The following is a 21,775-nucleotide window of genomic DNA, read 5'->3' as shown; positions in this document are numbered from 1 at the left end:
AATAAATTACTTCAAGCTTTGTCTCTTTTGAAGCACAACAGTTCATCAGATTCACTGGAAAGATAGGTGTGCTTGTACCTGTTAGGAAAAAACAGTAACTGTTTCTTTTTAAAAGGCTTATTTCTGAAATCATACAAAGCCTAAAAATCGTACAAAGGCAACAGGTACATGGGCAAAAATAAACATGGGAGAGAAGTATGTATGTTGTATGAAGAGTATAGAAACTCTGTAATTGGAAGACCAGTCTGTGGTTCTCAATGTGTTACCTTTCTTCAGTTTCAAAAATTAAGGAATTAAGCTTTCAAAAATTTTTCTTCGAAAAAAAAATAAGCACTACACTTCATGTAAAGTGAAACACTTAACTTTGAAAGTATGTATCGTTTTAAAGGGACCAAAAAGTTTAATTTTGTTCCATTAATTCCCATGCCGTGAAGTGAACCTTGTTATAAAAACCTCTTAAACAGAAGTTTTGGTGTTCTTGTGTACTGTGAACCAAAAGCTAATTCAAGTGCATTAAACACAAAATACTTTTGTGCTCTGACTCTTCTATTGACACAGATTTTTCTTCTCTTTAAAGGTCAGTCCTATGAGATACGGATGCTAGATAATCGGAAAGCTGGAGACATACCAGAGATCAATGGAAAACTGGTGAAGGTGAATTGAAGTTCTCTGCATAGCTACTAACAAACCTTTGCTGCTTGCATACGAAAAGAGTAGTTCTTAACCTTTTATTGTACTCTTTCATGGAGGGGGGTCGACCAGCTGATCTGACCAATAAAGAAAATAGGCACAGTGGAACATAATGCATAGGTTTGTTATTTCAGGTTTATTCCAGATTAAAAGAATATACATGTATGCCTTTCCCCATTTATGAATGGGTTCATTTCCTGTAGCTTTAGATAACTAAAGGTGAACTAATCACTTCAGGTACCCTTTATGAGGTCTGCAGTCTCCTCTGTTTTAAGATGAGGTGAATCTCCACCACCTGTGCCCATGTCTTTGTGCTGAGTAAAAGGAAGCTGTGGTAAAAGTGATCTTGTATTTAGGTATCTAAAGTTAGGTGAGAGAAATGTAATCTAGAGACCGAACTTTTTATGGATTTCTCTTTTTTCTGCTGTCATGAGATACTTACTCGGAATGACCGTGGACTGGTGATGTTTACAAATAAAGTATGAATGTAAATACCCAGTGCATTGAGTACTTGTGTGTGCTGAAGACTAAATTATTTTATGCGAAGCTTAAGATACCTAGCTGTCTAGATTTGTATCCAACATCTTCTGAGCTGTTTCATTGTCCATTTCAAGTGATCAGTTGTAGAAGGAAGCTAGAGGATCATTTAGAAGGAAGTGAAGGTGTTATGAGCATGTTTCTTAGTAGGAGTTAGGGAAAACACATGAAACCAGCTTGTGATTATTGCAACAGTGGGATATGGGAGATACATCCATAAGAAAACAGATCTTTTGAATTTTACTGCTCATTGAGCAGTTTGTTCCACAGCTGAGCTCCTATTTCCAGATTCATCTCTTTGTGCTTTAATGTTAGCAGAAGGTACTGTGGATCTCAGGTATTGCATGATGCGTAAGAATGAGGTGGACTGAAAAATGCCCAATTAAAAGAACTGACGGAGGGGCGGGGTTTGGATTTTTCTTCTAAGCATCTACCAATTTAATCAGATTCATCTTATTTAAATATTGGGAAAGAAGAGAAAAACTTCAGTTGAGGTCACTTTGAAAGTGGTACTGATGAATACACCAGAACAGTGTGCCTGCGGGAGGCTGAGTCTTTACCTGTCAACTTAGGGCTAAGTCATTTGTTAACTTTGGCTTGTATGGTCCTGTGCCTTGATCTGATTTGTCTGTGGGATGCTTGTTCAGAGAGAATTTCAGGATGTGTTAAGCACAAGCATAAAACTGGGATCTGTGAGGTCTGTAATTAAACCTTATACAACCTGGCACGTTGGCTTGCTGTAGTAAGCATGTTGACTATTTGCCTCCTTAGGTGCTATTTCCTTGTAGCCTTGGGGTATCTCTGCTCTAATCTTACAGGTTCATATACTGGTGATGAGCAATTTGGTAGGTAGAACCAAAGCAGTGTAAAAGTTTAAAAAAGTAATTTTTATCATAGCAAGCTGTTGTAATGTTCGATCAACAAACTTCCCATTTGGAACACTTGAATACTGGAATCCCAGTACTTTAACAGAGAAGGCATTTCATGTTGGTGAAGATGGCTGCAGATATTTCCAAGTTCCAAACTTGCTAGTTTGCAGTGAAAAAGGCGTGGTATGTTTGTGTGTGTGCAAGTATGCACACATGCACATGTGCTTTCTGTTATCTTTGAAATAAAACCAAGGAAATGCAATGTATCTTGAAGAGGCACTTCATTTAAAAGTTCTTGGGTTTTTTGGACACTTTATCCACTGTTAATACAAGTAAGACTGTAGATTAATGGAAAAAAACAATGCAAATTTGTCTGTTTTGTTCGTTCAGCAGCAATTAATGTGCACAGTATTTTTCCCCTCTGTATAACAAATCGCTTTGTACGTGCATTCATGCAGCAGAGTGTGAGTAAGCACACAATTGTATCAGAACTGGTCACAAAAATAGGGATTGTTGCATAATTGCTTCTAGCTGAATAAAGTTAATCGTGTCATATATGTTTAGATTAATATTTCAGCTAGAATAGTTTGGCAGTTGTTTTATTACTACTTGCTATTAATTAAAAATCATAGCTTTGTTGTAAATATGCTTATAAATACTAGAAGGGAATTTTCTATTAATTTTCTGCCTTAAAACTTTCACCAAAAATTCACAGAATTCTCAGTGAAAAAAATGGTTGAACTATATTCACTGTTTTTCAGAATAAATGAAGTCTTTTGTGTTTGTTTTCTAAAGTAAGTTGGTGTTGCCTACACAGTGCTGATGCTTTGCTGTGTTGCTCGGTTCACTGCATGTAATTCACAGTGACCTTTAGAATACGCAGTCAGATGTAACTCTCTTCTGCATTTTTACCACGTTTTCAAATATCTCCTGCTGCTCAGTTCTGTTTCTGTGTTCTGGAGTATTTTGGTATACTGATGCTTGCCAAATCTTTTTCTGTAAATTCATATCTATTGGCACTGTGGCTATTTTGGAATGTTTGAGTGCTTTATCTACAGGCTGTTTCTAAACATTTGTGGCTCATCAGATGCTTGTTTTCTTCTTTGTTAGAGTATTATAAGAGTTGTGTTCCATGACAGAAGGTTGCAATATACAGAGCACCAGCAGCTAGAAGGTTGGAAGTGGAACCGCCCTGGGGACAGACTTCTCGACCTAGGTATAATTGTTTCTATTTGTTGCCACTGTATGAAATTCAATTTCTAAATTTACATTGATCAGGGCCACATTTATGCTAGGACTGGTGAAAAAGCACAGAGCAGTTTTCTGTATGTTGCTTTGTCGTAACGGGGTATTTTGAATACATTTTAACCACTTTCACATTTCTTTAAAACCTTGAAGTGCTACAGAAGTAAGATAGCAACTCTACAACCTTTCATTGATTACTTTAATGTCGTTACAGTAATTGGAACACAAACAAAAGTAACTTTCTCTAGTAGATTGTGGAAATGGTGCCAACGTGGTCTCTGTATGTTGCATAACTTGATCATTTTTGGTGCAGAAGCTGGGAGGGGGGGGCGTGTTTTCCAAAAAACCACCCCCAAACCCTCAGCACTCTGTATGTTGAATCTGCTAAGATGTTTCAGATCAGTCCTAAGAAACTGTTTCTGGGTTTGTGGTCAAGCCACCAAAGCCCACGTTTTTCCACCATACCAGTGTTTGCTGATGGTAACCTTATGTTAAAATTTATTTGTAGCGTTTTCTTGGAATATGATTATTTTGAAATATATACTACTTATTTTAATAGATATTCCAATGTCTGTTGGAGTCATTGATATCAAGACAAATCCAAGCCAGCTCAATGCAGTTGAATTTTTGTGGGATCCAACAAAATGTACATCTGCTTTTATTCAGGTTTGAAACTTTACTTGACTGAATGTCTGTGTTTGGTGCCTTTCAGGTCACAAATAGTAGTATACCTGCACTCTGAAGCTTCTCTGTTTCTTATTTGTGGGATAGCCATTAATTATTAGCTTTGTGAAAACACAGGTTCTTAGTTCTATAAAGGTGTCCCTATTAGGTTTTTCAACTTGATTTGGGTTTATAAAAGCATCTTTTAAAAACAAGTTAAATAAAAGGCTTTCAGAAAGCTCTTTGAAGAAAGCTGGCATGGTTAAAATATTTAGTTATCTGGGGTATTAGAATTAATTTGTATCCCTCTAAACTGTTGCTACAATGTTTTTTTTCATTGAGAGGCCCACTCTTCTAGTGGCGATCTTCAGCAGAGACTTGGATTGAGGATACCAAGTGAAAAATAATGTGCTACAAAGTTTTAAATTATACATTCAAAGATGTTTCTCACTATGTCAGAAGGCTTCGTTGTAGTACGATTTTTATTATTTATATATTTGATATTCAGGGATTTCTTTGGAAATTACTTAGAATGTTCAGTTTTATATTGGAATTTTTAGCTTACTTATGTCTCAGATCTGTTTTTATTGTAAAAAGGTATAGGTGTAAAGTTTGAGGTAGCAGTGTTTCTTACTGAGGCTGCCACAATAGTTTTAATTCCATATTGTCAGTAAATTAACTTCAATCTAGTACAACTGAAGACATTTTTTCCTAGTAAGAGTCATATAATTACGAAGATGTGTTCTCCTTGAAGAAGTGCGAGATAAACTATTGAATAGTTTTGTTTATGCACTTCCTTAGAAGAAGTGATAACAGGCTGACTGAAAATGGAACTGATTCTTGTTAGGCAAGTGTAATTCATGTATTCTAAAAGCTCCAGAACACAGTATAGTGCACTGATTATGTGCTTAAAGCTTCAGTTTCCAGTCTGTGGGTCTCTGTTGTGATGGCCATAGGAAATAAAAAGGTAGTATTGTAGTTATCGAGAGTGCAAGGTGTCCATGGTGCTTGGCTTGCTTAAAATTCCATAAGGAAGCAAAAAAGACTGGGACCACTGTCCAGTGTGATTCATCCTAACTGTTACACCAGTTTTCTCCTTAGATATCTTTTAGGAGTACTTCTGTCTTATAAATCCAGTTTTCTTTCTGACATAGCGCATGAGGCAATTACATGATTAAAAAGTCTGCTTGACTTTTAACAGGAAGTTGGGCATATTTGAAAATACCCTGATTTCACATGAGGTTAAAAACTCTTCCAGTCAGTGACCTTCTATAGCTTTGGTAATATTTATTTTAAGTAACTCTGAAGTTTATTCTAGCTATAATGCATTGAACAGTAGTATCTTGAAAATGTTTGTGCTGTATTCATGGTAGATACAGCTGTCATCCATGTACATTTTTCTTAAGATCCAACAAGATCTCATTTAATAAAAATCTATGATGACTTTTGCTTTTTGGAGAGATTTTGGTGACATGTTTGCTTGTTTCCCCTCTTCCCTGTCCGCTCATGTACAGTGTTTTTGGCTTCATTTGCATGTGGCCATGAAAAGGAATGAAACATCAGTTACGCAGTGTGGTCCTGGGATAGGCTGGCTAATTTTGTTACTTGTCCTTAGAAAATGTATATGATGCTGGGAACATAATAAAATGCATGTCTAGAATACTTCTGAGTGTCCCTTCTGTTTGGTGGTTGTTTTTTTTCAGGTACATTGTATCAGCACTGAATTTACCCCTCGCAAACATGGAGGAGAGAAAGGAGTTCCTTTTAGGATTCAGGTTGACACTTTTAAACAGACTGAAAGTGGAGAGTACACAGATCATCTGCATTCAGCCAGTTGTCAGATCAAAGTTTTTAAGGTAACAGTAGAAAACAGATCCTTAATAAGTCTCTCAGAAGCTCTTATAAAGATGGGGGACATCTTTATATTACTGCTTGACTTCTGAGATCAGATTTCAATTATAAAACCATTTTCCACTTGCGTTCTTGTTCATGTAACTGTTCATTTTTAGCCAAAAGGAGCAGACAGGAAACAGAAAACAGACAGAGAAAAGATGGAAAAGCGAACTGCACATGAAAAAGAAAAGTATCAGCCTTCATATGACACCACAGTTCTTACAGAGGTAACAAAATAGAATTGCATCTGCTGACTGAGGAGAAAATACCTAGATACAGCATATTACTTAGCTGCAGTCTTGGAAGGGTTGGGGAAGAGTTATTCTACACAAATATAAGCTTTTTGTTTGTCAAACTTTTCCAGTGAAAAGCAACATTAAATTTTAAGATTTTGTTCAGTAAACTTTGATTTAGATACTCAATAGATGCTTGTATTAAAACACACTATTTGACTGACTGTACTGAACCTTAGAGCAAGTCTTTTGGTACAGATCTAAAAACCTTGTAGCTGAAAAGAAAAAAAAAACCTAACCAAAAAAACCCCCACAAACCAAAAAGGGGGGAATCTAGAATTTAATTATCTGCCAATTTAGAGCTTCAAAGTCTTGTTTTTAGGAGATTACCGGATTTAAGGCCAGAGCCTCAGTAGGTTTTTGCATTTTCTTTTTATTTAAACATCAGTGAGTTCTATGCACTTTTCTAAAGATTTCACAAGTTTTTAAAAGGCTTTTAGATCTTTCCTCACTGTATAATGAAAAGAAATTGATCCACATCTTTGGTGTTTGTCCAGATGAGGCTTGAGCCTATAATTGAAGATGCAGTTGAACATGAGCAGAAAAAGTCCAGCAAGCGGACTTTGCCAGCAGACTACGGTGATTCTCTGGCAAAGCGAGGCAGTGTAAGGGACTTCTGCTTACCTTTTCATTGTGCAAGATACCTTGTGCAGTGTTAGATATAGGAGAAACTTCCATTATATAAAGTAAAAATATTTTGATTGCTCTTAATTTTACTCACTTTTATGTATACCAATTACTCCATGTTTGTTTTCAGCAAAGGAATCCTTCCTAAATCTAACACTTAAACTGTTGCAGAGGGACTGTGTAACTTTTAAGTCAAGAGCTTTCCGTTTATGCGACTTTAAATGAAATAGCTTTTTGCTTTCCTGTATGTGTGTAATTAGTGGAAGTAAGAACAGTGAAATTTAGTGTGTTGTTCCGTATTTGTACTTACATTCAATATAAGTTTCCATGTAATCAGTATTTTTAAAACATCCTGTAGCGTTGCAGGTGGTCGATTGTTAATTTCTGATTTTTTCCTTTAACCATCTGCATATTGTGCTCCAAGCAGGTTTAATGAAGTTCAGAAGAGTCAGCACATCTTTATGATATGTGTGTGCTAACCCTGTATGTGCCCCCCCCCCCCAGATTAATCTAACATACATCCTGTGCACTCTTCCTGTCCAGGGTTAGCATTTTAGGTTTCTTAAATGCTCTTCCTTAAGGTGAATATCATTGAGACCTTACACTTTTCAGATGAGAAACAATCCTACATCTTCCATTTGGCAAGTTTAAATGTCAATTAATAATGTGACTATGGAAGACAGTGATTTGACTGTTCTTTGAACAGGCATATTGTGCTGACAGCTGTTTCCCAGCAGCACTTGGGCACTGACTGTCTGACTCTCGTCCCTCAGACATTATTTAGTCTGTATTTATGATCTGTGAAAGTGATGTATAAGGTTTAGGTTATAAAATATTTCAAGTGTGTGCCTTTTGTTGTTTGTAAACCATGTAACTGGGTGGGAGGGAACAAGCAATATTAAGTCAGATGGGTTCTTTGGAGGATTTTTTTTTTGCCCCCTGAAACTATTGTAAAGCACTGAGCTGTCTGAATTTGCTGTCTGCTATTCTTCATTGTTTTTCTTTTAAGATGCACGTTTTGGATTCTTTGGCAGTGCAGACATTCTTTCATTTGTTCCAGATGGCCCGGGGGGGGGAGGTACAGACAGGAACAATAATTACAGACCGGAGAAATTCGGATTTTATCACTTTCACTTACAAAGCATGTCTCAAGCATCCTTTGAAACTGGTCCTTGGAGGGATTTCTACATTTTTTTACCCCCCACCTCACCCCCTGCTCTCTTTCTATTGTTATAAGAACGATTGTTGCCTATAGGAAGGTTAATAGAAAAAGGTATTTTTAAAAGATAATGACAAATTTCTTGCCGAGAGTAGGACAAACTGTAGCCAAATGGTACCTGAAACTTGTCTAACCTGTTCTTAACAGAATAATCTCTTGAAATACTACGCTACTATGAATGGGAGCATTACCTTAATTGTAATGAAGAAAAATTGAGATAGGACAGGTAGTACTGGACTTCTACTGCCTTTCCCAAAGCACACAAAGGATAGTGTCTGTGTGTTTGTCTTCACTTCTTGCTTGGGATGAAAGAGACCCACAGACTATTTTGGAATAACAACTATGTACAGCTTTTCGGTTGTCTTAATTGTGCAGCTGACTGTTCCTGTTTTGAATTTGCCCTCAATAAAATTTTCTCTTGAGATCATTTGGTCAGTTTGTTTGAGACCATTTTGAATTTTACTCGTGTAGGATGAAATGCTTTCAGCCCTGCTAAATTGGTATCATCTGCAGATTTAACACATAACGTGTTCCATCATGACAATTATTTTTGTCATTAGCAAAACTATTAGAAATCACCAAGCCCATAAAAAATACCATGAAACACTGTTTTTACTGTATTCATAGTCAAACTTTGGTAAGCAGTCATTAAGTACCATTTTTAACTATGTAAGTTGCATGTACGACTTGTTTGCTTCATCTAGAAAAAGAATGTGATCTACAGCTCGAAGCCCAACTCAGACTTTTTCTCTTGTCACCAGACACGCTTATTCTTGTGGGCCTTGTAAATAATGGACAGGGGATGATGCATGTTTCTACATCTGCCTTCCCAGATGTAGCCATCAGAAGGTTTGGCTGTTACCACTTACCTCGCGTGTGCATATCAGGTGTACCGTATGTGCAGCACAGTTGTCACAGAGGGGCTTAGACACAAAAACTGATGACCTGTTTCCCTACATTTAAGTATGGGAATTGACACTGTTTCACATACTATGCCTTTATATAGGATGGATCTTGTACTTTGCCTGTCTTAGGAACTGTAGCTCCATTAGAGAAGGAAAACAGGATTATTTGGAGTGTGTTTTTCTTGATGAAGTCAGGAGTGCTGGCTGTTATTTAGTCAGTGCTGCTTCCTAGATGCTCAGAAATAGTTTTCTGTTATATTTTCTTGAATTCCAGAAATTTCGGTTGATTGAATCTATGGTTGTCTTCCTTTTTAAAGCTGGGTATAGTTCTCTTCCTCCTACATCTAACCTATTACATAGGCTGTCTTTCTGGTTCCTTGCTTTTTGCATCTCACTTTGTATGTTGGCTTTTTTATTTGGCCCTTCCAAGATTCTGCTGTTCTATTTGCTGGATATTTCTAATTTTGTTTCTTTTTTTTATTTTCCCCTGTATGCTTTCTTCCAGCTCAGCCACAATCTGATTTGGACAGACTGGTTTCTTACTGTGCTTCCTTCAGGAAACATTGAATCTAATATCTCTTACATCCATTTTAATTCGTATGGGATTCTAACGCAATTGACAAAGACTTTGATGAATGGTCCTTTCTGAATGGTCATTCTGCTCTGCTCTTCTCCTGTCCTTTCCTAAAAAACAGAGATTTTTTTCCCAATTACCATCACCCATCTTTTCCTTCTCATGCATTTTCATAAGAATGCCATCTAGATATGCTTTTCCATTACTCCTTTTTATTTACCTGATGTTTCAAAACTCGGTACATTCACTGCAATTTCTGGAGTATTTATCTCTTTTCCAAATGGATAGACATAGTTAAACTCCTTGTTAAAACTTTTTCCTCCTATGGAGCCTTGACTTTTTCTGTAGAGATAAAAGGCTAATGCAAGACTGTCTTCTGGACCTTGGGAGTCCAAGCGACCTTCATCCAGGGGCCATTTGATGAAAGAGCCACTTTATTTTTTCTCACTTCCCATTATATAGAAGCTAGAGCTTATCTAAGGATGAAGAGAAAAAAAAACCCACCAGATTTTTTCCCTTGCTTTGATTTTGAAAAAGCAGGCATATTTGTATAATGATAGTTGGGTCTTCACACTTTTTTCTGTCTGCAATATCTTGGTTGATTCTTATATTTGTATTGTATTATATGTTACAAGCTAGAATATATAAAAGTACAATTTGATTAAACTTGGTCAAATGGTCATTCTTTGAAGATAGAGCTGATTGTAGGGCACATGGAAGTTAGAAGACTTCCAGGTATAGACCCTGAAATAAATTGGAACATTAAGTTTTGGACATGAAGAATTGGTGCAGAAGTTAAATATTTTCTATAAGCGGCTTAAATTTAGAACATAAAACCTTCTAGAGGCTATATGAGTCAGAAAGTGAAGCTAGAGCAAAACTATTTTAGCAACATAATCATATAGTATTTCTTGGATTGTTTCTCCTTACACCTGTACTTCATACAGCAGTGTCAGTAGTATACAGGATGTGTAATGTGGGTGACTTCGCATTTTGGGAGTAACTCCTTCTGCTCTCATAACAATTAGATCTATATGTGCAGAAGTTTTTTGCTTTTGCCAGCAACAACTTCTGTTGTTTGGGCAAGAACCTGGTGTTTTATAAGTTTATTGAAAAAGCTGTATACCATGTATAATAAAATTGCTGCTTTCTTTTCTAGAGATGATGCTGTATGCCCAAGTATAGTAAGTCTAATTTGGAGAACAGATTAGACTTAGTATATTTTGGTTTTGTGTTTATTTGCTATTTGAATATAGTATGGAGTTCTTTGCCAAAGTTCAGTTTTACTCTCTTGTATAAAGCATGATTTTGGGTAGATTCAGGTAGGTTTGGTAGTGGGAAGGGAAATGGCATTAAATGGTGGCTTAGAATAACTTGCAATTTTTGCAGTTCTTCATAAGTTAGGAAGATTAAATGATACGTATTCTGAATCTGAAAAAACATACTTGGAAAGATTTCCTGTCTTGCCTTTGAACTCAAGTAAAATCATTCATCAATACTTTATGACTTCATTCATGCCCTATAAAGAAGGATATTAAAGATCTTGAAACCAAAATAGTTTTCTACTTCTCAAGAATTAATCAATGTTTGGAAATAAGACATAATTTCTGGAGTACAGTTGTATCAGTAGAATTGTACCAGTGTACTAGTAATGGAGGGCGGTTAGTCTTGGCACCTTAAAAACATCATCTTTGGAAATGCACCAGTATATATTTGTTGTTCATTATACAGGTAAAGTGTTTTTTCTGTTCTGTGATGGCTTTTTGCAGAGTTGGATGCTTCCTTGTGACAGGGTGGCATCTTTCTCTTAATTTTACATCTAGTGGCCAGGAACTAGTATTAGCTTGCTGAATATCCTTAACTCAGTGTTGAGCTTAAGAATGTAAGAAATACCCTGACTGATCAGACCACAAGTCTGTGAAGTCCAGTGTTCTGTCCCTGGCAGTGGCAACTGCAGATGCTGTTTCAGGGAAACCACATCGTTCAGGATGTTAGCAAGCACACCACTGCTTAGTCTTCTTAGTGTTAATGGATTTTGATGCTCGAGAATTTGTCTAATCCTGTTTCTGAACCCGATGGGTTTGTGAAGCGTGGATGAGTTGTGTATGTGAGTGATGAGGAAAGCATAAGCAGCTTGGGTTAATTGCTAGAAGACACTTGAAGAACATATGCTGTTGCCTTGGTTGTTTTTGAGGTGTTTTTTTTCTTTTCTTTTCTTTTTTTTTTTTAATGCTAGGCTTTCTTGTTCCTTGAACCTTTCAGAATTAAGTGTCTTGATGCTCAAATACTCATTTTTACCTCCACAACCTGTAAGACAGAAGAAAGAACTGAGGCTTGGAGACAAGCTAGGAAAGTGTGTTTCTAGGAGAAGAAAGGCTACTTGCTTTGTGTTGGGATTTTCTATTTCTAAATATTTCATATGTGTTTCTTCCTGCGTTTAAACTCAGAGTTCTGTTGTGAACAACTTCAGCTGGGCTTGAAGGACAGAAACATTAACTGAAGTACATGCCTTGGGAATGGTGCAAAAGCTGTTCTCTGACACCAGTGCATTCTTCCCTGCCCCTGTAAAGATACGTAGAACAGAATCTTGTAATGGAATAGTGGCTAAGGATGTACAGCTTGCACCTGTGTGTCCAGATAAACATCTGCATGAAAATTTAGGGAGAGTCAGAAAATAAAAAAAAATAAATTATGCTTTCAAAATATTTCAGAAGAACCAAGTTGACATTTAATATGTTGAGCTTTCATTTTGAAATGATGGCTTTGGACCACATAATTGGGGAATGAAGGCCTCTTTTAACTACCTGTTGTAATACAACATCTTTGAGGTTAATATTAAAATGAGCTTGAGAAGAGAAACAACAGATGAGAATATACAGAGTAGGTGGAAGAGTGGCTAATGCTAGAAGGTCCTAGAAGAGCATGCTTTGTGGGGATGGCACTGTAGTCTAAAGGGTGGTGTTGACTATGGATTTGAAGGCAGTGTGCACACAGTAGCTAGCAAAAATACTGATCTGAATCAAATCTCAGACAGATGAAGAATTTTTCTAACTGTTAAGCTACTGGCATGCAAGACTAATCTTTTAAAATTGTGTGTGCAATACTGGGGAACTTGCAGTCTTACTGATGAGTGAAGAAGAGTCCAGCATAGAAACTTTGTTAACTGTTTTACAGAAGATTGCAGCTGGTATTGTGCTTATTTACTGTTTCCCCCAGATAGTGAAAAGGTCTTTCAACTAAAAAGTGTGGAAACATGTTTTCATTAATATCAGGTCATACTTGTTCCCCTCCCTCTTCTCCCCCCCCCCCCCCCAGGCTATGATATAACTCTGGAAATTTCCTTACAGGGTATTTAGCTGGTGCGTGATAAGTATATCAGAAATCTCTGTTGTTTTAACAGGCATGGTCTTAGCTTACTTTATCTTGGGCCACTTTCTTGTTTTAATTCTGTCTGTTTGTCTTTGAACATACCAAAATCTGTTTGGTTTTTATTTTTCTTTAAAATACTGGATTTGCTATGGTATTGGAAACACTAAAAACTTGTCTCATTTTGAAGGGCTTTATCATGATGGTTTAAAAAAAATCCAAAAAAGACTGACTTAAATTGGACAGCTGGCTCATCATATACTTGTGATGACTTCAATTTGTGTATAAAAATTCCAGTTTACCAGGCAGTTTAGAGAAAGCAGTACATGTGAGCATCATTTTAGTTCAGCAGTACATGAATACAAATTTTCAATTCACAAAATTTCTACTGAAAATTTCATTTGTATTTAATTGCTGTTAGGGAGATACATGAAATTTATCCACAAGGTGAAATCTAGCTTCATAGTTTTACTTACTATTGCTGAACACCTATTCTTAAGTCATGATACCTGCAGTTTAAACAACCTCTTCATCCCTTTTAGGATGAAATACATTTTTTCAGCAGATGGGTTGGGGTGGGTTGGTTGGTTTGTTTTAAACTGACTAACCTGTACAGGGCTTCTGTCAAGTTTCCCCACTAATACCTTCATTTTGTTAACAGAAGACAGTATAAATAGGAGTCTTCAGGAAAAAACAAGACAAACCAAAGCTGATTTTTACCTGGAGTATCTGCATGTAATGTGTGGGATGGAGGGAATCTCGATTTGGAATTACAAATCAAAATTCTCTGTGGATAAAAGCCCAGCTTTAAATGAAAGAAGTGTGTATCCATAAAAAATGTATTGTCAAGAGAAACTTAAGTTTTAATTCTTTATCTTCAGTGCTCACCATGGCCTGATACTCCTACAACATTTGTAAACAACAGTCCTACTCCTGCTCCAACTTTTACCTCTGCTCAACATAATACTTATAGTGTCCCAGACAGGTAGGTTTCTTTTCTGTACCCTAATTAAAGATAACGTTTTAAAATTAGGCTTATTCAAAAGCATTTTCTGAGTAAATGCATCTGTTTCCTGGTTCCACTGGGAAATGAGAGATTGTTTTGACCCTATGTATTTATTTTAGAGTTTGACACTTGGATCATGTGATTCAATTATAATGTAATTACTTCTGGTTCAGCATTTTTCTCTCTTACTATACATTGCTGAAAACTCTTCTTGACCTTTGTCATCTAACAAATACTTTACTTTTAAACTATTGTAATTTAGTCTTTGTTTATGGAAACTAGCTGTTCTCAGTAAGAGCAGTCTTCATTCCCCTCATACACAGTTAATATAAGTTTCAAGGAAGAAACCCAGTAGTAATCTTAAAAGCTTTTCAACAGAAATTGTATTAGTAAAAACATTTTGTACTGAAGCATTAATTAAACTGCTGTAATCAAACTTGGGTGATCAAGGAATGATTTACAGTGGTTATTGTCTGGTCTATACACTTTTGTTTTGTCTGCCTTGTATTTTACTGCCTCTTCCTCAGCCACCCTTTAAGACAGTTAAATGGCCATATAACCTCCTGAGAGTGTTGGTAAAGCTGAGTATTCTCCAGCTGAGAAGGAATACACAGAATAGAAACCAGATTACTTGCATATTGAAGTGTGATGATCTTGATTTTAAGTTTCACTTTTGCAGCATTTCATTTGTCTTTCAACAGTGATATTTATTGGTTTGGGATTTTCAGCAGTGCTTAAATACTTTGCTTAATAAAATTTTAGTAATACTATTATTTTCTTTTTAATCTGTAGCAATTCTTCCTCCCCAAATCATCAAGGAGATGGAACTTCTCAAGGGTCTGGAGATGTGAGTGTTTGCTTTCTGATATTGATCATGGCTATAATTGTGTCAGAACATTTGATTTATACATACCTTAATATTAATAGATACTGAGGAAGTGTTTAACTGAGGGAGATTATTTTAATGGTTTTGTGGGGTTTTCTTGAATTCAAATTATCATATCCAATTTTGTTTCTTACAGCAGCTTCATCCTTCAGCCACAATCCAGGAAACTCAGCAGTGGTTGCTCAAGCATAGATTCTCTACCTATACAAGACTATTCTCAAATTTCTCAGGTATCTGTACTTTACTTTTTTATTTAGAGTCTTTCTTTGTGTTAGTGAGCAAGTTTTGTGTGGAAAAATAATTTTCTAAAAACAATATGGCATCAATATTTATTGTAACTAATTTGCTTATTAAATGTCCAGTTTGCACTGGAAGGCATTTTTTTCTAGGTTTTTTTTGCACAAATTCACCCTAATGCCCAAAAGTGAAGCTGGGTTTTTGTTTTGCTGACAGTAGTTCACAAAATCATTTTAACCTTGATTAGTCCTGTCATGGTTTAAACCTGGCTAGCAGTCCACACACCATGCAGCCGCTTGCTCACTGGACAGTCAGGGAGAGAACTGGAGGGGTCAGGGTAAGGAGACTCAGAGGTTGCAATAAAAACAATTTAATAATTGAAATAAAAGAAAAAAAATAATAATAGTAATAATGGAAAATACAAACCAGTAATATGCAATGTGATTGCTCGCCACCAAGGCCCAGCCTGTTCCTAGCGAGCGATCCCAGTGAAGAGAGAATCCTGAAACCACAATCCCAGAAGTGAGAGCACGCTTCATGATCCACCCTCACCCAGATACTGGGCATGACCTTATATGATACGGAATATCCCTTTGGCCAGCTTGGGTCCATTGCTCTGGCCGTGCTCCCTCTCAGCTTCTTGTGCACATGCACGCTGGCAGGGCACGGGAGATTGAAAAGTCCTTGATTTCTTAGCAACAACTAAAAACATGAGTATATTATCAACGTTCTTCTCATACCAAATCCCATACTGAATCTGAAACACAGCACTAATCTAGCTACTAAGAAGGGAAAAAAAATTAGCTCTATCCCAGCTGAAACCAGGACAAGTCCTTTGAGAAAAATGAACAATCTGGTGAGTCAGACTAGCAGGCTATCTGTTCTGCTGTGCTGTTTCCTAATGACAGCCAATATGCAGCGATCTCAAAGAAGGTGCAAGACATTGCTAACATCTGCCCCATGTTAGATTCTCTTCGTAGGAGTTGGATGTAATTGTAGTGTTTGAAGCTTTCATCCTTCCAAACTCTGAAGCTGTGAATAGTCATTCACAGAAATGGCAAATTCTTTTTCCTATCGCACTCTGTTTCGGTGCTGTGCAACAGGAGAATTCCTACATGTATTTAATTTTCTTTACTTTCAGCAGAACGTCTGATTGCTCTTCCTTAAATGTGTGTCAGTGTAGTTTCCATTGTCTGTATGGAAGCAAGAAGAGGCAATAGATGGGCTGTCTGGGGCCATGTTCTGCAGTTCTTTAATCTTCTGTTTAATTTTGCAACGGGTGGGATGACACAGTACACACCATGAGTAAAATTCCTTCTCGGTTTTCTTTGGTGACATATGATGGGGAGAATATGAGGAATGATGCCGGCTCTCTGCCTCTTAGTTTAGCTTCTGCCACAATTCCCTTTGTACCGTGCATCTTCCCTGGTTGATTGTGTTGCTCTAATTCGATCTAGTAATGACTGCAATCCCCTGAAAGTACAGATTCTCTAATGTGGCGTGTTTGAAATCTCTAAGACTCAAAGCTTTGTCTTTTCTGTCGCTAATTAATTTTTGTTGCTGCTGCCTAATGTTTCCTGCCTAACATCCATACTGTTTTCTGCTAGGATATACAGGTTCTGAGAAATAACCTAACATTTAGCCTTTCTGAACAAGCTGTGAAGGTGTCATCCAGCCCTGAGAAAGGAAGTTCTGCACTCTAATGAATGAGCTACTATTTTGCAGTACCTTCCTCAGCAAGCAGTACGGAAACACGGTGTTGATAAAAATTATGTATAGCTGTGGTAACATTCTATGGGCAGCAATAACTAAAATTTTGTAAACTACTGCTAACAATACTAAAGCAATACGTTAAAAAATAATTAAAATTTGGAGACCCCAGGGGTCCACAATGTTTTGCTATGCACAGGCAATATGACTTCTCCAAACAAAAACTGACTAGACCGTGAGATGGTAGTGAGGCCTCTGGAAAAACTGCAGCTTTTGGCACTTAAGAACATGATTTCCTTGAGGAATAAAACCCCAAATGACATAGATAATGTTTAAGAAGAACAACCTGGTGCTACTAGCGATCTCGGCAATGAATTGGTGCTGCCTGGGTTTCCCTGCTCAGCGTGGCCTCCGGCAAAGCAACCTGTCCTTGTGCATTGGCCAGGCCCTGGGACCGGCAGCATCTACCAGCTCATCAGTGCTGATGCGCTAAAGGCTCCTCAGTAAATCCAGTCACATGATGATTTACGTACCATGGACTTAATGGGAAAGCATAATATTTTGTCATCAACCCTTGCAGTGCTGGAAACTAAGTATTTATTCTTCTGCTGGTGGTTAATTTTTGATGTGTGCTTCTTGTATTAACGATAGCTAAGCTTTCTCAGTAAACTTTAGTCCCAAATATCTGACAAAGACTCTTGGAAAACTTTTAAAGCAGTTATTTTTTATTGTTATTTTTTATATGTTTATAGAAGTTAAAATGCTAGCTGGCTGATAGATTTACTCTGAAGCAAGAGGTGTTCTGTATGTAGCTTTTGTTATACTTCAGGTGTGTTGGTTTTTTTTATTATAGTGTTTCAGGGCTATTAGGACAAATTATTTTTGCTGGCTTTTACCTATGCATTCCTAGATAGTCTGTGGAGTATTTTCATGAATGGAGACTTTTTTTTTTTTTCCCTGTCCTCCCACTCATCTATTACAAGGACTGATTTTTCAGACAGTTGTTTTCTTTGTTGACACCCATGCTGTCACTCAGAAGGATCGTTCCTTCCATTTTATGTTTCGATCTGCTCAGTATCTTTTATTGAGGCTCCCTTTTCTCAAGTAAATGTTCTGGGAAACAGTTGTTGTCACAGATCACTTATGATCACCAGGATCATTAAAAAAAAACCCCTGAAACTTTTGTATGGAAGTATCCCACAACCTGGATTCACCCCGTAGCTGCTGGTGGTACTGATTTGACCACACTGGTTTAGTTAATCTAGCCTTTAGCACTATCTTTTATAAATGAGTGCATTAACTTAAGTGCGTATAGGATATGACGTATTAGCTGAATGCCTGGGATGACTCATTGAGTGAGAAACCATCAGATACCTTTGCTCTGTATTTTGTATGTGTTCAAAATACACTAACTTGGGTGTCAGTTAAAACTGAGTCATTTAAGCCATTGTCTGGATATAGAAGTTTCTACAGAAGTTCTGTGCCTTGCAGACTTTGTACTTTTTCAGCGATGTGAACGCCATCAAGTGAATCTAATCACCCTTGGAAAATCGGTCTCTTTTTCTTAGTGCTATCTAGTGCCTATTCTGAATTTTACTTGCTTGTTTGTGTTTGCAGGATTCCATTTTTATAACAGTGAAGTTTGTTGTTATTATTTTAAATGAACAAACAATTTATTTTAAAAAGTATAAATGTTCTGAAATAATGTTCATAAAATCCCCATGTATTTCTCCAGGTGCTGATTTATTAAAGCTGACGAGAGAAGATCTGGTACAAATCTGTGGTCCAGCCGATGGAATTCGGCTATATAATGCACTGAAATCCAGGTAATATGGTGAATGTGAGCTCAAGTGGGTTTTGTTCTGCCATTTACTAGAATCCCTTGTCCTTAGAATGGGGAAGTCAGGCTTAGGATGGGCCTCGATGCCTGTGTGAGCTGTCTCGGGAACTGGCAGCAATATGTTTAAAAAGAGCCTCCTGACACCTTGGGGGCAGGCCCCAGATGAGATGCAGGCACCAACGAGTTCAGAGGGCAGCTGTGAGACTGGTACCAATGCACCTGGGGACTGCCCATTTCTTGGAAACAGATGGATTTGTTGCCAAGACACAAAACTTCTCACTTAGGGGAGCTAAGAACAACTTGAGGCTTTTTGAGGTGACCGTCGTCAAGCACACAAACCCCTCTTGCTGTGTCCAATTCTGACCGAAACGGACATTTGTTACCACTGACTTTTGTAAGAACTGTTGTTGTTACTCAGTAGTTACGTCCCAGGATTCCAACAAGCAGCATCTTGATGAACTCTGAACTGATTGAAATGTCGTTTAAATGCAGTAGTGTCTGAGAGACCATGTACCATTATATTAATTTGGGGTTTTTTTGGTATATTAATTTTTGGGCCTTTTTTTCTCTGTGAAGGAAAACATTTCAAGTAAACTGTTAGCACAACAAATCTACATTCGTAGCATATCAGTTTCTGTATTTCCAGGGCAAGTAACCTCTTCTCCGATGTGCGATTTCTTTGAATTGCAGGTCTGTTAGGCCCCGTTTAACAATCTACGTCTGTCAGGAGCCATTAAGGAGCATTCAACTGGAAAGACAAGATGCAGGCAACGGCGACAGCAGCAATGGTGCAATATACGGTATGGCGCAGCGCGGGTCGCTCGGCACGCCGCTTCTCTGTCTTAAAAAGTCTAAAAGTAGACGGGAAGGAAAAAAGAATAGCGAAGAGGCTGAATTTCTGTTTCTGGTGTACAGAGAAACCACAGGAAGTGGTATTCACAGCGATGTTGCTGTTTTAACACTGCGCGGGATGAACAGAACCTGAAAACCTCTGAAAGTTAATCACTGATTTTTTTCAGTCCATTGATAAAACTAATTGTAGTTACATGGTCATTAATTAAGGAGCTCTCAAAATTACTGTGCTATGTTGTTACAGATAAGGTATTAACCAGATAAACGCAGGTGTGTGTAAAAGCCATGTGCAAACAAAACACTTAGATTCCTTCCCATTTTCTGTTTGGTTTTGCTGTCGGTTTTGGTGCAACCGAACAAAAACTGGTAAAGCTCGAATGAGGAAAACCAGCCAAACGATGTTACAGGCTCACGATTTTAGCATTATTCTCCTGATAGATAGCTGTTGTTTCAACACAGATGGGAACTTAATATTTAACTATAAATTCATGTCAATCTTACAGTGAGGAGATGGAGCTATTTGAAGTGATTCTTTTCTTGCTCTTGGCTTTGAGTGAAGAGACCTCCCTCACCAACCACCTGAAACCTGTACAGGCTCCTGCTGTAATAGTAGTCATGTGTTTTCCATGCAAGAACTGAAGTAGAGGAGGATCTGTAAATAGGAAACCAGCTCTGTCAAATACCTACTTTCCCTCTGGATATCTTCAGTCTTTGGGATGGAAGAATGTGCTGAGGGCTTCTAGAACTACTAAACAAAGTGACAGAGCTGTAGATACAGCATCAAACTGAAGAGCTACTTTGTCTTCCTGGTCTGTTTGTTTGCTGTGTTGTATTTCCCCTCTGCCACCCTTCAGCTCTGAGATGATCTGTAGGAAAATTATTCAGTGGAAAAAGGCTTTCTTTACCAAAAAAATAATATACATCCCTATTTAAAGCAACAGTGTAGTAGTATAAATCAGATGTATTACCTGCTTCTTTTGAGATGGTCCAAAACTACTTCCAAAGTCATCTTTAGGTGACTCTCTAAAGATCCATTCAAGTCTGTTTGACATGATGGTTGCCTTTTTGTGCAGGATACAGGGAAAAATGTGCAAGTTGCTTTCAGTAGCAGAGCAAATAGAAGCCTCCCCTGCATCAGAGAGGAGCATTCACGACTTTATCTTGAAAGAAAAGTCATGGCAGCTCATGCTTCTTCGTGAGAACAGGGGGAGAGTAAAGGAAAGGGTTTTAGCAATTCAGATTTTTTTCTTATAGTTATTTGTTATCAACTAGTACCATGTTTATGTACATTTTTTTTCTTGTAGTTTATCATGCAATCTACTTAGAAGAAATGGCAGCCTCAGAAGTCACACGCAAGCTTGCTTTGGCATTTAATATTCCTTTGCATCAGATCAACCAGGTTTACAGACAGGGTCCCACAGGTATCCACATCCTTGTTAGTGATCAGGTAACGGAAATCTTATTTTCTTGACACATTTTATTTATGAATTAAATAGAATGGAGGAATTTCTTCTTTATTACTGCTTTTTCTGTTTGATAATGCAACCTAGTATTCTCTGACATTCAGAGTGGTATTTCCTTTACATTAAAATAAGCAGAAGGATCGCTGAAATATCTCTCTTCCTCTACCTGAATAAATTCTAAGTTATGAGAAGAGAAAGGCAACTGGTCTATAATTCTGAGATGCTGCAATAATTACTTAGTATGTGTTTATTTTGAACATACCCAAAGGCAGGGAGCATGTAAATACTGTTGAACTTGGCTTATTCAAGCATCTGTTACACCCATTTAGAGGTCCAAAACCACAGCCAGCAGCAGCAGGCTCCCAACTGGTTGTCACATGATTAACAAGTGGCATTTTGATAGTAATGTATTTTAATTTAATTTGGTATGTGCTTGCCCCTTGCTGAATAAAACAAAAAATACACAATTGCTTATAAAAGGCTGTGTTTAATATCTGATGTATTTATTTTTTGCACTGGTCATACTCGGGAGGGTTTCAGAACTTTTTCTGCTTTTTTTGTAGATGGTTCAAAACTTTCAAGATGAGAGTTGTTTCTTATTCACCACAATAAAAGGTACAGTGTCTTTTCTGACAGTCTAAAACGTAACTGGTTTATTCTACCAGCCTTCTTTAAAGCAGAATGCTATTCTAGAAAATCTTCTCCAAGCAGAGAGTAGCGGCGGTTCTAGTGAAGGCTGACTTGCAAAAAAAAAAAAAAAAAAACCAAAAAAAGAACAAAAAAACCCCAGGAAATCTGTGTACAGTAGTGACAGAAAATATGCAAGAGTTCCTCCTCTGAGCCAGACCTTTCAGCCTTGGCACAGCACCTGTCTTTTCTCCAAGCTTGCAGTTCAGAACC

General features: G+C 37.4%; 1 protein-coding gene across 3 annotated transcripts in view; it reads left to right on the top strand.

The window, feature by feature from the left end:
• Positions 1 to 21,775, top strand: part of UBP1 (upstream binding protein 1) — a 42,005-nt gene that overhangs the window by 17,120 nt on the left and 3,110 nt on the right. Inside the window, exons 3-15 of one of the 3 annotated variants that reach the window (XM_074900712.1) lie at positions 578 to 654; positions 3,207 to 3,312; positions 3,901 to 4,007; positions 5,708 to 5,860; positions 6,014 to 6,124; positions 6,688 to 6,795; positions 13,763 to 13,866; positions 14,680 to 14,734; positions 14,913 to 15,003; positions 18,456 to 18,546; positions 19,251 to 19,360; positions 20,717 to 20,859; positions 21,439 to 21,490. In XM_074900712.1, the coding sequence (XP_074756813.1) occupies positions 578 to 654; positions 3,207 to 3,312; positions 3,901 to 4,007; positions 5,708 to 5,860; positions 6,014 to 6,124; positions 6,688 to 6,795; positions 13,763 to 13,866; positions 14,680 to 14,734; positions 14,913 to 15,003; positions 18,456 to 18,546; positions 19,251 to 19,360; positions 20,717 to 20,859; positions 21,439 to 21,490 (1,308 nt within the window). Of the gene's footprint in view, positions 1 to 577; positions 655 to 3,206; positions 3,313 to 3,900; positions 4,008 to 5,707; positions 5,861 to 6,013; positions 6,125 to 6,687; positions 6,796 to 13,762; positions 13,867 to 14,679; positions 14,735 to 14,909; positions 15,004 to 18,455; positions 18,547 to 19,250; positions 19,361 to 20,716; positions 20,860 to 21,438; positions 21,491 to 21,775 lie in introns of all 3 variants that reach the window. The other 2 variants (XM_074900711.1, XM_074900713.1) reach the window with 2 other exon arrangements.

The sequence above is a fragment of the Athene noctua genome, chromosome 2, assembly GCF_965140245.1.
Source record: "Athene noctua chromosome 2, bAthNoc1.hap1.1, whole genome shotgun sequence".
Taxonomy (NCBI): Eukaryota; Metazoa; Chordata; class Aves; order Strigiformes; family Strigidae; genus Athene; species Athene noctua.
Note: the sequence above shows the minus strand (reverse complement) of the source record. Positions and strands in the feature narration are given on the sequence as shown.